This window comes from Amblyomma mixtum, chromosome 10 (genome assembly GCF_055824585.1).
Source record: "Amblyomma mixtum isolate Tamu chromosome 10, ASM5582458v1, whole genome shotgun sequence".
Lineage (NCBI taxonomy): Eukaryota > Metazoa > Arthropoda > Arachnida > Ixodida > Ixodidae > Amblyomma > Amblyomma mixtum.
This window is the reverse complement of record NC_143021.1, coordinates 169,061,984-169,076,009: the sequence shown is the minus strand read 5'-3', so window position 1 is coordinate 169,076,009 and position 14,026 is coordinate 169,061,984. Positions and strand designations below refer to the sequence as shown.

At 50.8% G+C, this 14,026-nt stretch overlaps 1 protein-coding gene across 1 annotated transcript in view; it reads right to left on the bottom strand.

The window, feature by feature from the left end:
* The window catches only part of Miga (mitoguardin), a 197,121-nt gene that overhangs the window by 94,340 nt on the left and 88,755 nt on the right, over positions 1-14,026 (bottom strand). Inside the window, exon 8 of the mRNA XM_089565035.1 lies at positions 1,577-1,692. Within this exon, the coding sequence (XP_089421161.1) occupies positions 1,577-1,692 (116 nt within the window). The remainder of the gene's footprint in view (positions 1-1,576; positions 1,693-14,026) is intronic.

The following is a 14,026-nucleotide window of genomic DNA, read 5'->3' as shown; positions in this document are numbered from 1 at the left end:
AAGAACTGGAAGCCGCAGTTAATGGTTTATGGGGTTTAGCGTTCCACAGTGCCTCAGGCACCGAGAGACACGCCCACACTCAAGTGTCGAACCCGCTGTCTTTCAGGTCAGCAGCATAACGAAAGGTGGAAACACTGTGCCAAGTGCTGTAATCCTATGTGGTCAAAATTAATCTGTACACCTCAGAGTTCATATGCAACTTTGCGAAATTAAAGCTACACAACAGCCAGCATCTTTTGCCTTAAGAATTGGAAAAACAGCGCAATCAAAGACGAGACACAAGAGAAGGACAAAACACCAGCGCTGATTGCGCTGTTTTTCCAATTCTTAAAACATGTACCAACCAGCCCGTATTTGCCCTCTTCTGGAATCTTTTGCCTGCCCAAGCAGGCTTATTACAGCAAGGTTCTTTGTATTAATAAACAACCTATGCTTTGGGCTTGTTTTGTTAATAAATGCATTCCCTTTGATGTGGTACAGGCGAACCTAGGTCAACAGACCCATATGATAAAGTATGATAATTTAGCAATATTTCCCCAAAACAGCACGCAGTAAGAGAGACGCTAAGTTTTAGTGCTAAGCCTTTTTACGAAAAAAAAAAAAAAAGTTGCCTGGATGTGCAAAATAATATTTTGCCAAAAAATGCATGCAAAAACTGAACAGTCTGGTCAATAGGTAACCCTAAATACCACTTCCATTTCGAAGGCGCTAGCGGCGATTTCAACGCCACAAAAAAGCAAACGCCAAATGGCAGTTAGGTTGGCTTTCCTGTGCAGCACATCAACACGCAGTGCCTACTTAATACAATTGCTCGAAGCTATCCAGAACCGAGCAGCTCACTTCATAACGACGCAGTATTCGTCTCGACACAGCGTTACCAACCTAAAATCGTCTCTCGGCCTTGAACCAGTAGCACTCCACAGAAAAGTATCAATTCTATGTCTTTTACACAAACTATACTTTAACTTCCCTGCACTACGCCAAACTTTGTTACATGCTCCCTTACGCTCATCTCGCCGATTATTCAACTCCCTCAGCATTCAGCGGTTGCACGGCTCATCCAACGCTTTCAACAAATCTTTCCTTCCCATCGCCATAGAAAAATGGAACAACCTTCCTGAAACCGTTGTCATCGAATCTAAACCCACCAGATTTAGGCAGCTACTAGCAGACCACTTGAACCAACTATAGCTACTTCCCTTGCGCTGCTGTGCCGGCAATTTGAACTGCTTGTGTCATTGCGTCACCCCCCCACAAGTGTTCTCCCACTTATTTAATTTCCGCACATTTTAATGTTTAACTTTATATACTACTGCTTTGTCATATATTTTCTGTATTATTTGGATTGCCTGACGTTAATTTCACGTCAAACTTGTTATGCTTTTTTCAAGTTCACATGCCTTTGTATGACTGCTTATGTAATGTCCCAGACGGGATCTTTAAGGGTACAATAAATGATGATGATGATGATCACATCAGCGTCGTGTGGAAAACGATGCATGAGTGCTAAGGCTATGGCCGACGTGAGCGGTTACTGCGGACCCTGCTACATCTTTCAGTCCAAAGGGGGGATCACCTGTCCGAGCGACACGGGATGCCCTCCCGGGCGAGCAGCTCAAGGGCCTCCCTGTAGAGGGCACACTGGTCAGCTGGGGGCACCGTGCTCAGCTCCAGCTCCGACAACACTGCGACCTGCAAGCCACACAGAGATTGGGAGCTCAGGTCAACGGCGATACCCGACACACACACGACGGCCAACTTCATGGTGCAAGAAGAGACATCCAAGGATGCAACCCAGACATGACTTCACCAGCGAAAGTGCGAGACACCAGGAGAGGAAAAACACAGGACAACGCTGGACTAACAACTGAAGTTTAATCGAGAAATGGCCAACCTAGGTCACCAGAAGACGCATGCGTATCAGGCACATTACAAAAACAAACAAATACACAAATCACCAAGGAGTTCCAACACTGGCAAACAACAAAAGAGAGAAATATTTTGCCTATCAAACTTGCACGCGCACACTTCTGCTAGTGAGGTGCAGGGACGGTGCACTGACGCTTGCAACCTGATATGGTAAGCCTCAAGGACTTCCCTCGCCTCCCTGTTTTTTCCTTTTCCAATTACTCAAATGTTGTTAAAACCCGGAACACAGTTTTTACAACTCCTGCAGTGACGTGGGAGAGTATTTTGATCAGACGAATTTTTCAGCGAATTGTTATGTTCATGTGCCCAGTACACCAACTAGCCTACATGGGTACCTTGTGACCCAACCCATTGTTTCCACCACATCCTGGCTGGGCAGTCACTCTGCCAACTAGGCTCACCTGTGTGCATTCTGCACAACGGTCGCGGTGCCCTGTGGTGCAAGCAGCTTCATGTTCTTTTCAGCCCCAACAAGTTTGGCCGGCTTTTCCTTTTGTTTCCACATAACCGCAGCAGCATAAAAAATGACAAGCACAAAGGAAGAAAGACACGGACAAACAAAAGCAAAAACAAAGCAAAGATCAAACTGCACATGAACTACTGGAAGCTTACCATATAAAGAAAAAGGGCAAATTTTGCGTAAGCGATACTTCTATTCATTTGCAAAAAGCAGAATGTGACCTTTTCTCTGCCACACGATGAGATGTGTCTCACGGTGTGATAATGTGTTTTTTGTTGATGGTGGCACGTGTACTTTCCTGCGCGCGCATTTGCGGCGCAACCTTTATACGTCCCACTGGTGGCGAAATAAAGTCAGTTGTGAGTAAGCAGCGTTTGGCTGTGTCGCAGGTGTTTCTTCCTTTGTGCTTGTCATTTTTTACGCTGTGGTTATGTGGAAGCAAAGTAACTAACTTGCCCAAAAGCTTGTTTTACTAAAGCACATTTTTTCGTTTTGTGTTGTGCGCTAGTTTTGCATGCAGCAAATAAAGGGGGCAGGCTTTTGTGGAGTGCAGGACAAGCTTCCCCAAGTGGTCCAAGAGCAAGCATGCCTCTTTTTTCTGCCAAATTGTTAACTGAACACGGACACTTTTTTTTTCTTCGGGGGGCTGTAAGTCTGCCTTGGCATCTTTGGCAAGAAGCAACAAAGGCCCACCTTTTGAAAGTCGTGGGATTTTCCTCGGGCCAATAAGAACCTCTACGAAAGAACTAAGGAAGCATCAGTACAGCTTGACAACCCCAAATGCTTTCCTTAAAGCAGGGGTTTTGGCCTCAAGAAACATGGTCTTAACCCCGGCCAGGAAGAGCATAATCTCTGCTCCACGGCTCTAAATCCCACTAAACACAAGCTTGCACACCTCGAGGACCACCGCATTGCAGAAGGAGCAGACTGTTTGCGACATAGGGACGCCTTGCTTGCCCCCAATCTCCCCGTTAGATCTGCTGCTGATTGCCCGAAGAGCAAACATGTTTCCACCTTGAGTTTTACTCCTGAGGTGCCCCTTGATGACTCAATTAGGTTTTTAGATTTGACTCTAAAGAGAGCCACGTTTGCTGGAGCTACTCTCCACGGGCCAAGAAAAGCCTGCTGCCCTCCTCACATTCTAAACTTGTGAAGAGAGGCAGTGCCAAACTTTGCCTCGGTAATGCTCTGCGCAGGTCTTGTACACACAATATGCAGAAGAGTTTCTTAGGGCTGCTTGACCACTTGAGGTCAGCGGGCTACCCTGAGAACGTCCTCGTTTCTATTGCTGAGACCTTGACCAGTAAGTTTAAGTCCCAGTACAAAAGAGATGAAACGCCTAGCGAAGAATCCAGACCTGCTGTAATGCCATACCTGCACGAAGTCTCACATAACATTAAAAAGGTAGCCATGAAATATGGTGTTAAGGTTGTCTTTTCTGCACCCACCAAACTGTCGTCGCTTTGTTCACGTATCTTTAAAATTAGCACAAAAAAGAAATGTAATGTCAGGCACCACAGCACGTTCACCAAATGCACAACCGCTGTTGTTTACTCGCATCCACTGTCCTGTGGAAAGGCCTGCACAGGTGAAACAGGTTAACGCATCAACAAGCGTATGAGGCAGCACCGCATTTCTCTGCAGCCAGGCAGCACAGCAAATCTTCCAAGACATTGCAACCACTGCAAAGAGTGCACCCCTCTGTTCCATACTGTCAGAATCATCAGACGCGGCAAAACACAGATAGAACGAGAAATCTTAGAAGCCTTCAAAAATCAAGCAGATAGGAACTGAATGCGTCAGCGACAGCTCTGTTAGGTTCACGGCAAAAGAGTAGTTTCATGAATGGGGCATAGGTTGCCACATGCAATCTTCGGTCACTTCATCAATTTTGTGTTTGTTGTTTTGTTAACGTTTGTGGTTGCTCTCGCGCATATGTGCCCTGTTCTGATGTTGGCGATTCACCACGTAAAGAATTTTCAGTTGTGTTTCCAGTGTTGTCCTGTGTATTTCTCCTCCTTGTGAACGCATCCTTTCCGCTGTTTTTCTACTTATGCAATCATTGTGTGCTGGAAACCAAGCCAAATATGCGCACAAGGCTGGTGCTTCGGTCGTGACACGTTCAGGAGATGCTGGGAAATATTAATCACTCCCTCGGAAAAGTGCACCTTTCCTAGATCTGCGGTTTAGGTTCAGTGACCTGGTGGTGGTCAACTATATGTGTTTAAAAGCCAAACTAGCTGCAACTCGCCCGCTGCCACAACTTGATGAAGAAACCGAGTAAGATTGCGAAACGTGTTTTTTTAACAAAAACTTGGTTGCCGTTCATTTCTCTCTTAAATTTGCATCCGAAATCAGGCAGACCTCTGTCAAACCTTTAATTTTAATAGCTTAGCTAGGATTAAAAGAGATGCCGCATATCAATAGCTTCGATGCTTTGCTTTGCTTTGCTTAGCTTTGCTCCTATGCGTCGAACCGAGCCAAAAGTCACGTCACTAACTGAGCCTTGCTGAGCACGCCTCTGGAGGTCTGGCCGCGCCTAAGCTGAGGAGAGTGACACATGCTTGAGCCTCTAAAAAGGTTTCTTCAGGGGCTAAGTGAGCATGTTTCTACTCTCAGAAGAGGCGCTTAATGCTTGGCAACGGTGGCACGCATCTCAAGCGCGAGAAAATCGAAGAAGAAACTGTGCAACGGTTCAGCCGTGCCTTCCTGACAGAAATCTCCAGAGATCACATTAGGGAGAAGCTCTGCATGCAGCCACTCTGACGAAAGTGCTTCGAGCAGAGTACGCTTGTGTTGGTCGGCTTGAATTCTCCCTCTTCACAGCAGAGAGCACTGCGCTACGAGCTTATGATCTTGTGGAAAGCAGTGGAAGACGACACAGTTGCGTCCCTAGTTGTTCGTGGACACAAGCGCAGAGCAGTACCTCATGTTGAACCTAATGCTCAAGGTTGGCTGACACGCTTTGTACATCACAACGCACACAGCACGAGAAACAAGCCTGGTTGAAAGCTCACTCGGGTGCGTCGAAGTATCCCCGGCTCCTCAACGTGACGTCACGTTGGCAGACATGGACGAGGTTTCCGTGTCCGCTGTTCTCCTCTACTGCGCTCGCGCGGGGCGCGGGAGATTTAAACATCATGCTTTCAATTGGTGACTGTGCCACTGTTTTAGCCAAAACCGAAAAAGTAACTTCCCAGATGTGATCAGTAACGACGCTACTTCAAATCCCTAGAAGGTTAGCTGATTCTAAAACCTCCTCAGTATCCCTTTAAGTTAAGTTGAACCCTTATTGTTAGCATCCATGTTTCTGTCCCATAGACAACTACCGGCAAGATGCACCTGTTATATACTTTTTTCTTTACTGCCATTCGTGATCCGACAGAACCTGCCAAATGCGCTCCACCCCATTCTTATTCTGCTAGTTATTTCCCTCTCGTAATCCAGATTTGCAGTGACTACCTGCCCCAAGTAGACTTCTTCCCTTATCACTTGCAGCACCTCGCTGCCAATTGTAAACTGCTGTTCCTTGCCAGACCGTTGAGCATTACTTCGGTTTCCTGCATGTCGATTTTTAGCCCCACCGTTTTCTGTCTAACTCATCGACCACGTTTTGCAGTTTGTCTCATGAGTGACTTAGGAAGGCAATGTCATCAGCAAATCGCAGATTATAAAGGCATTCTCCATTAACTCTTATCACCAAATGTCAGCTACCTTGTGCTTATTGATTAACTTATATAGAGATGCCAGTTCTATTCGATCTGTGGTATTCTATCTGCGGATGTCTCCATGCTTTGACATTTCTTAAACACATCTTTTGTCTCCACAGATAGCCTGCTGGTATCCTGTCGGAACCAACTTTAATGCGCATTCCGTAATGCGAGCTGAAAGATTATCGTTCACTGCTTCAACATTAAGGTCGCCCTCTTCAGTTAAAGCAGAATATCTGTTCTGCAACGATATCCTGAATTCCTCTACTTTCCCCCCAGCCACTAAATCATTAATGGGCTTCCACTTCACAAGGTTCTTCCATTCCCTCTTCAAGTTTAGGCTAATTAGAGACCTTACCATCCTGTAGTTTGTGAGGACCTCAACATCCTGTACAATGCCAGGGCAAGTACATAGTATGAGTCCATTTCATTTTTAGTCTCACCATTTGGGCTCTTTCACGTGCACTTTGCGGAAGAAGGTACAGTGCAGTCCACTTATAACGATATCGAAAAATCCGGAAAAAACGATCGTTATAACCGATCATCGCTATATCTGGACTGCCATAAAAATGGCTGCCAAACTTACCTCTGTAGCTCCTGACTCAAGTTTTACACTTGCGCTGAAGAACAGTAATTGCAGAACGTACGATTTGTGAAACAACGCGTTTATTCGTCCCGTTTAACAAGTGCCTCAAGCGTTAGGTGCGCTAAAGTAATTTGATATGGGCACTTGCTTGCATGACAGTTGCAGTTTCACTACTGCAGTGTGCATAGCATCCAGCTGCTGCACGTACACTGGCGGCAACCCTTTCGCGGGCATAAAGTCGATCAGTGATTCTATCTTGCACAGCGCACTTTGTGTAGTCATCGGTGTCGAAGGTCGGCCAGTGTCAGTTTCGTCGTCGCTGTCGCTGCTGCCGCCGCACTCTGCCATGACAACACATTCTCGGTGACCTCCTCGCAGAACGTAGCAGCACTATCTGCACTTAGGAACTCCTCCATGGACGTACCATTCATTTCGTCGACATTTGCGGCGTGCTCCCAGAGCTCAGTAATGTCCGCAGCTTCCACCGTATCAGTTTCCACGTCAGGGGGGGTTTCGTCCTGGCGCACAAAGCCCGCCTTCTTGAAGCAGTTTGATCTTCAAGTCCGCGGCCTGCTCTGATGTGCCAGAAACACGATCGGTTGCTAAAATTAGCCATTCCAGCACGCGTCGCCGATACAATGCTTTGAAATAGGCGATCACGCCGGCATCCAACGGCTGCAGGCACTGCGCTTGTTCTGCTCTCGTACAGGCGCACGAGGGGCGCCCCGCTTCTTTTTTTTTTTCCCCCTCTCTCTCTCTCATCGGCTGCAGGCACTGCGCTTGTTCTCCTCTCTTACAGGCGCGCGAAGGGGCGAAGGGCGCCCCCGCTTTTTTCCCCCCCTCTCTCTCTCATCGGCTGCAGGCACTGCGCTTGTTCTCCTCTCTTACAGGCGCGCGAAGGGGCGAAGGGCGCCCCCGCTTCGTTTTTTTTCCCTCTCTCTCTCTCATCGGCTGCAGGCACTGCGCTTCTCTTACAGGCGCGCGAAGGGCGCCCCCGCTTCTTTTTTTTTTCCCCCTCTCTCTCTCTCTCATCGGCTGCAGGCACTGCGCTTGTTCTCCTCTCTTACAGGCGCGCGAAGGGGCGAAGGGCGCCCCCGCTTTTTTTTTTCCCCTCTCTCTCTCATCGGCTGCAGGCACTGCGCTTGTTCTCCTCTCTTACAGGCGCGCGAAGGGGCGAAGGGCGCCCCCGCTTTTTTTTCCCCTCTCTCTCTCTCATCGGCTGCAGGCACTGCGCTTGTTCTCCTCTCTTACAGGCGCGCGAAGGGGCGAAGGGCGCCCCCGCTTTTTTTTTCCCCTCTCTCTCTCTCATCGGCTGCAGGCACTGCGCTTGTTCTCCTCTCTTACAGGCGCGCGAAGGGGCGAAGGGCGCCCCCGCTTTTTTTTCCCCCTCTCTCTCTCTCATCGGCTGCAGGCACTGCGCTTGTTCTCCTCTCTTACAGGCGCGCGAAGGGGCGAAGGGCGCCCCCGTTTTTTTTCTCCCCTCTCTCTCTCTCATCGGCTGCAGGCACTGCGCTTGTTCTCCTCTCTTACAGGCGCGCGAAGGAGCGAAGGGCGCCCCCGCTTTTTTTCCCCTCTCTCTCTCTCATCGGCTGCAGGCACTGCGCTTGTTCTCCTCTCTTACAGGCGCGCGAAGGGGCGAAGGGCGCCCCCGCTTTTTTTTCCCCCTCTCTCTCTCTCATCGGCTGCAGGCACTGCGCTTGTTCTCCTCTCTTACAGGCGCGCGAAGGGCGCCCCCGCTTTTTTTTTCCCCTCTCTCATCGGCTGCAGGCACTGCGCTTGTTCTCCTCTCTTACAGGCGCGCGAAGGGGCGAAGGGCGCCCCCGCTTTTTTTTCCCCTCTCTCTCTCTCATCGGCTGCAGGCACTGCGCTTGTTCTCCTCTCTTACAGGCGCGCGAAGGAGCGAAGGGCGCCCCCGCTTTTTTTCCCCTCTCTCTCTCTCATCGGCTGCAGGCACTGCGCTTGTTCTCCTCTCTTACAGGCGCGCGAAGGGGCGAAGGGCGCCCCCGCTTTTTTTTCCCCCTCTCTCTCTCTCATCGGCTGCAGGCACTGCGCTTGTTCTCCTCTCTTACAGGCGCGCGAAGGGCGCCCCCGCTTTTTTTTCCCCTCTCTCTCTCATCGGCTGCAGGCACTGCGCTTGTTCTCCTCTCTTACAGGCGCGCGAAGGGGCGAAGGGCGCCCCCGCTTTTTTTTTTCCCCTCTCTCTCTCTCATCGGCTGCAGGCACTGCGCTTGTTCTCCTCTCTTACAGGCGCGCGAAGGGGCGAAGGGCGCCCCCGCTTCTTTTTTTTTCCCTCTCTCTCTCTCATCGGCTGCAGGCACTGCGCTTCTCTTACAGGCGCGCGAAGGGCGCCCCCGCTTCTTTTCCCCCCCCCTCTCTCTCTCATCGGCTGCAGGTACTGCGCTTGTTCTCCTCTCTTACAGGCGCGCGAAGGGCGCCCCCGCTTTTTTTTCCCCTCTCTCTCTCTCATCGGCTGCAGGCACTGCGCTTGTTCTCCTCTCTTACAGGCGCGCGAAGGGGCGAAGGGCGCCCCCGCTTTTTTTCCCCTCTCTCTCTCTCATCGGCTGCAGGCACTGCGCTTGTTCTCCTCTCTTACAGGCGCGCGAAGGGGCGAAGGGCGCCCCCGCTTTTTTTTTCCCCTCTCTCTCTCATCGGCTGCAGGCACTGCGCTTGTTCTCCTCTCTTACAGGCGCGCGAAGGGGCGAAGGGCGCCCCCGCTTCTTTTTCCCCTCTCTCTCTCTCATCGGCTGCAGGCACTGCGCTTGTTCTCCTCTCTTACAGGCGCGCGAAGGGGCGAAGGGCGCCCCCGCTTTTTTTTCCCCTCTCTCTCTCATCGGCTGCAGGCACTGCGCTTGTTCTCCTCTCTTACAGGCGCGCGAAGGGGCGAAGGGCGCCCCCGCTTTTTTTTCCCCTCTCTCTCTCTCATCGGCTGCAGGCACTGCGCTTGTTCTCCTCTCTTAAAGGCGCGCGAAGGGGCGAAGGGCGCCCCCGCTTCGTTTTTTTTCCCCTCTCTCTCTCTCATCGGCTGCAGGCACTGCGCTTGTTCTCCTCTCTTACAGGCGCGCGAAGGGCGCCCCCGCTTTTTTTTTCCCCTCTCTCTCTCTCATCGGCTGCAGGCACTGCGCTTGTTCTCCTCTCTTACAGGCGCGCGAAGGGGCGAAGGGCGCCCCCGCTTTTTTTTTCCCCTCTCTCTCTCTCATCGGCTGCAGGCACTGCGCTTGTTCTCCTCTCTTACAGGCGCGCGAAGGGGCGAAGGGCGCCCCCGCTTTTTTTTTCCCCTCTCTCTCTCTCATCGGCTGCAGGCACTGCGCTTGTTCTCCTCTCTTACAGGCGCGCGAAGGGGCGAAGGGCGCCCCCGCTTTTTTTTTCCCCTCTCTCTCTCTCATCGGCTGCAGGCACTGCGCTTGTTCTCCTCTCTTACAGGCGCGCGAAGGGGCGAAGGGCGCCCCCGCTTTTTTTTCCCCCCTCTCTCTCTCTCATCGGCTGCAGGCACTGCGCTTGTTCTCCTCTCTTACAGGCGCGCGAAGGGGCGAAGGGCGCCCCCGCTTCGTTTTTTTCCCCTCTCTCTCTCTCATCGGCTGCAGGCACTGCGCTTGTTCTCCTCTCTTACAGGCGCGCGAAGGGGCGAAGGGCGCCCCCGCTTTTTTTTCCCCCCTCTCTCTCTCATCGGCTGCAGGCACTGCGCTTGTTCTCTCTCTTACAGGCGCGCGAAGGGGCGAAGGGCGCCCCCGCTTTTTTTTTCCCCTCTCTCTCTCTCATCGGCTGCAGGCACTGCGCTTGTTCTCCTCTCTTACAGGCGCGCGAAGGGGCGAAGGGCGCCCCCCGCTTTTTTTTTCCCCCTCTCTCTCTCATCGGCTGCAGGCACTGCGCTTGTTCTCCTCTCTTACAGGCGCGCGAAGGGGCGAAGGGCGCCCCCGCTTCGTTTTTTTTCCCCTCTCTCTCTCTCATCGGCTGCAGGCACTGCGCTTGTTCTCCTCTCTTACAGGCGCGCGAAGGGGCGAAGGGCGCCCCCCGCTTTTTTTTTCCCCCTCTCTCTCTCTCATCGGCTGCAGGCACTGCGCTTGTTCTCCTCTCTTACAGGCGCGCGAAGGGGCGAAGGGCGCCCCCGCTTTTTTTTTCCCCCTCTCTCTCTCTCATCGGCTGCAGGCACTGCGCTTGTTCTCCTCTCTTACAGGCGCGCGAAGGGGCGAAGGGCGCCCCCGCTTCGTTTTTTTTCCCCTCTCTCTCTCTCATCGGCTGCAGGCACTGCGCTTGTTCTCCTCTCTTACAGGCGCGCGAAGGGGCGAAGGGCGCCCCCGCTTTTTTTTCCCCTCTCTCTCTCTCATCGGCTGCAGGCACTGCGCTTGTTCTCTCTCTTACAGGCGCGCGAAGGGGCGAAGGGCGCCCCCGCTTTTTTTTTCCCCTCTCTCTCTCTCATCGGCTGCAGGCACTGCGCTTCAGCAATACTTTGATTTGAGCTAGTTGGTTGTAGCTTGACATGTTTACGCAAAAGGCGTACTGGCGCTAAAAGGCGCTTAGCGCCAGTACGCCTTTTGCGTAAACATGTCAAGCTACAACCAACTAGCTCAAATCAAAGTATTGCTGGAACGTATTTCTTCTCCATTGAGCACTGTTCTGTCTTCCTCTAATAACCACACTGCAATTTTTACGTGCGTGAACCTCATTGCTGCAACGACTTGCCGCTCCCGTATGATGGCATACTACATAAAACGTAGACTGGTGCCTCCCGAGGTTCAAGCCATTTTTGGTGCCGTACAACCATCGTGGGGACATGCGCGAAGGATTTGCAAGATCCTGAAGTCTGAAGCGTGGCGTCAAAACAGGTTGTTGAACGACTGGTTGCGCATCCTGTTGGACCATCTGACGCAGGCGCAGCGGAGTGCCCAAGACTACAAGAGGCTGGCGGCGCAGACAACTGAATTCCTATGGCACCGGATTAGAGCAAGCTTCCCCAAGGCGAAGGAGGTGCGACAGTCTTCGGCAGACGTGCGGGTGCTTGGTGATGTGGTTCTTGATCCCCGTGTGAAGTCAACACTGGTGAAGGGCCCCAAGTTCAGCTTTGAGCCACGGATGAAGAAACCTGAGCTCCTTGCCATGACCAGGAATGTCGCCAAAAGAGCTGGGGACAAGGATGAAGACCGAGCGACTTCGGATGCCTTGGATTGCCTGATGCACCATGTGAGTCGCAGTCGGACTTCTTATCCTCCCTTTAAGAAGATCAAGGACTACCTGGGGAAAAACAACCTTGAGATACTTCAAAGCGACAAGGAAGGGGGCTTTATTGTTCTTCCCGAGAAGCTTTTGAAAGAGAAAGCAGCTGAAGCTCTGCAGAAGCACTTCGTCGCAGTGAAGTTCAATCCCGCCAAGGCTAAGAACACCGCAGTAAAGCTGTTAACTGACATGAATTTGGATCCGCTGAAGAAACTGGTTAAGGATGCTGACAGAGAGTTCCTGGAGGTTTTCTTTACGGGCAAATCTCACAAGCCAGGGTGCCCCCTACGCACGATTGTTTCAGAGAAAGGATCCTGGCAGGTGTGCGTTGGCCGTTTTCTTCAGCGACACTTAAAGTCCCTTCCGCTAGACGACCCCTTTCTTATCCGCAGCTCCAATGAGGTTGTTCAAGAACTAAGGAATGGGTTGCCTGGAGCACTGTCTGCTTTTTCAATTGATGTTACCGACCTGTACTATTCCATACCGCATACCGAAATGTTGATTTGTATCAAAGAGAAGATTGCATGCATAGGCGAACTGTCATTTCAGGACGAGACAGGTATTAGCTGTGATGATTTCTTAACACTTTTAGAATTTTACCTTTCATCTACTGCAGTTTTTTTCAGTGATCAGTTTTACATTCAGCGTGATGGTGTTTGTATTGGGTCGTCCCTTGCCCCTATTTTAAGTGACATTTATTTATCGTGTGTTGACAAACGTGTTAGTGACCGGCTTTTATTGACCTCTAACGTTGTTAGGGTATTTAGATACGTGGATGACTACCTAATTGTGCTAACCGATCATGTAGGTTCAAAACCAAGCGCCATCCTTGAAGACATAGTCACCATTTTCACCAGTGAATCAAAAGGGCTCCGTTTCACGCATGAAGTTCCCCACAACCATAGCCTGCAGTTTCTTGATTTGAAACTTCAATTTAAGCGGGACCGCCATGTTTGTTGGTCCTACAACCCGAGATCGTGCAAAGAGCTACTGCCTTTTAGTAGTGCACATTCCAAGCTAATTAAGCGCGGAATCGTTGCGACATGCTTGAATGCAGCCTTGGATAAATCGTGTGAGCACGAGATGGCACAGAGCTTCGATGCGCAAATTGAACGCTTTCATCAAGCCGGGTACCCAGAACACCTCATAACTAGCATTAGTGAGGACCTGGTTAAGAAGCGCAAGCGGATGTTGATGGGAGAACAGGGTCAAAAAAACAAAGATAAAGAAAAACAACCGACGGTGGTGATTCCCTATATTCACCGGCTTTCGCACAACCTGAAGAAAGTGGCCAGCAGATATAAGATCAACGTGGTGCTTTCTGCTCCCTGCAAGCTGTCGCGCGTTTGCACTTTCAACAGAGTAAGAAAGGTTAAGCAGTGCAAAAAGAAACACCAAATTCGCGCCACTGAATGCACGGCTGATGTTGTGTATGTTGTTCCTCTAAGCTGCGGCAAGGAATATATCGGCCAGACAGGTCAGTGCTACAATGAAAGAGTGAGGCAGCACAAGATTGCTGTAAAAAATGGCTATGGCAGCCACATGGCCACTCACTGCAAAAGCTGCAAATGCCGTCCTGGTTTTGAGAACACCAAATTCATTGCAAGATCAAAAGACAGATTAGAGCGTGAAATAATAGAAGCCTATTACATCAAACAGAGGGGCGATATCTGCATAAGCAAGCCATCTGTGTCATTGTCAGAAGAAGAGATTAGGTTTCTGAGTGGGTCTCTTGCAGCGTTATAATCATTCCTTTGGTCCGTTTGGCACGTGCATCTTTGTTAAGTCACCCCTTGTTTCTGGTTTGTCTGTATTTTTTTTTGCATGCAGTGTGGTTCTTAAGTGATTTTTTTTCTGTGAATAAACTAGTTGGAAGTTGGCGCCAGTCCTGTCCTGTTGTGTGTGTTGTCTTCGTTTTTTAGCGCCAGTACGCCTTTTGCGTAAACATGTCAAGGCACTGCGCTTGTTCTCCTCTCTTACAGGCGCGCGAAGGGGCGAAGGGCGCCCCCCGCTTTTTTTTTCCCCCTCTCTCTCTCTCATCGGCTGCAGGCACTGCGCTTGTTCTCCTCTCTTACAGGCGCGCGAAGGGGCGAAGGGCGCCCCCCGCTTTTTTTTTCCCCCCTCTCTCTCTCA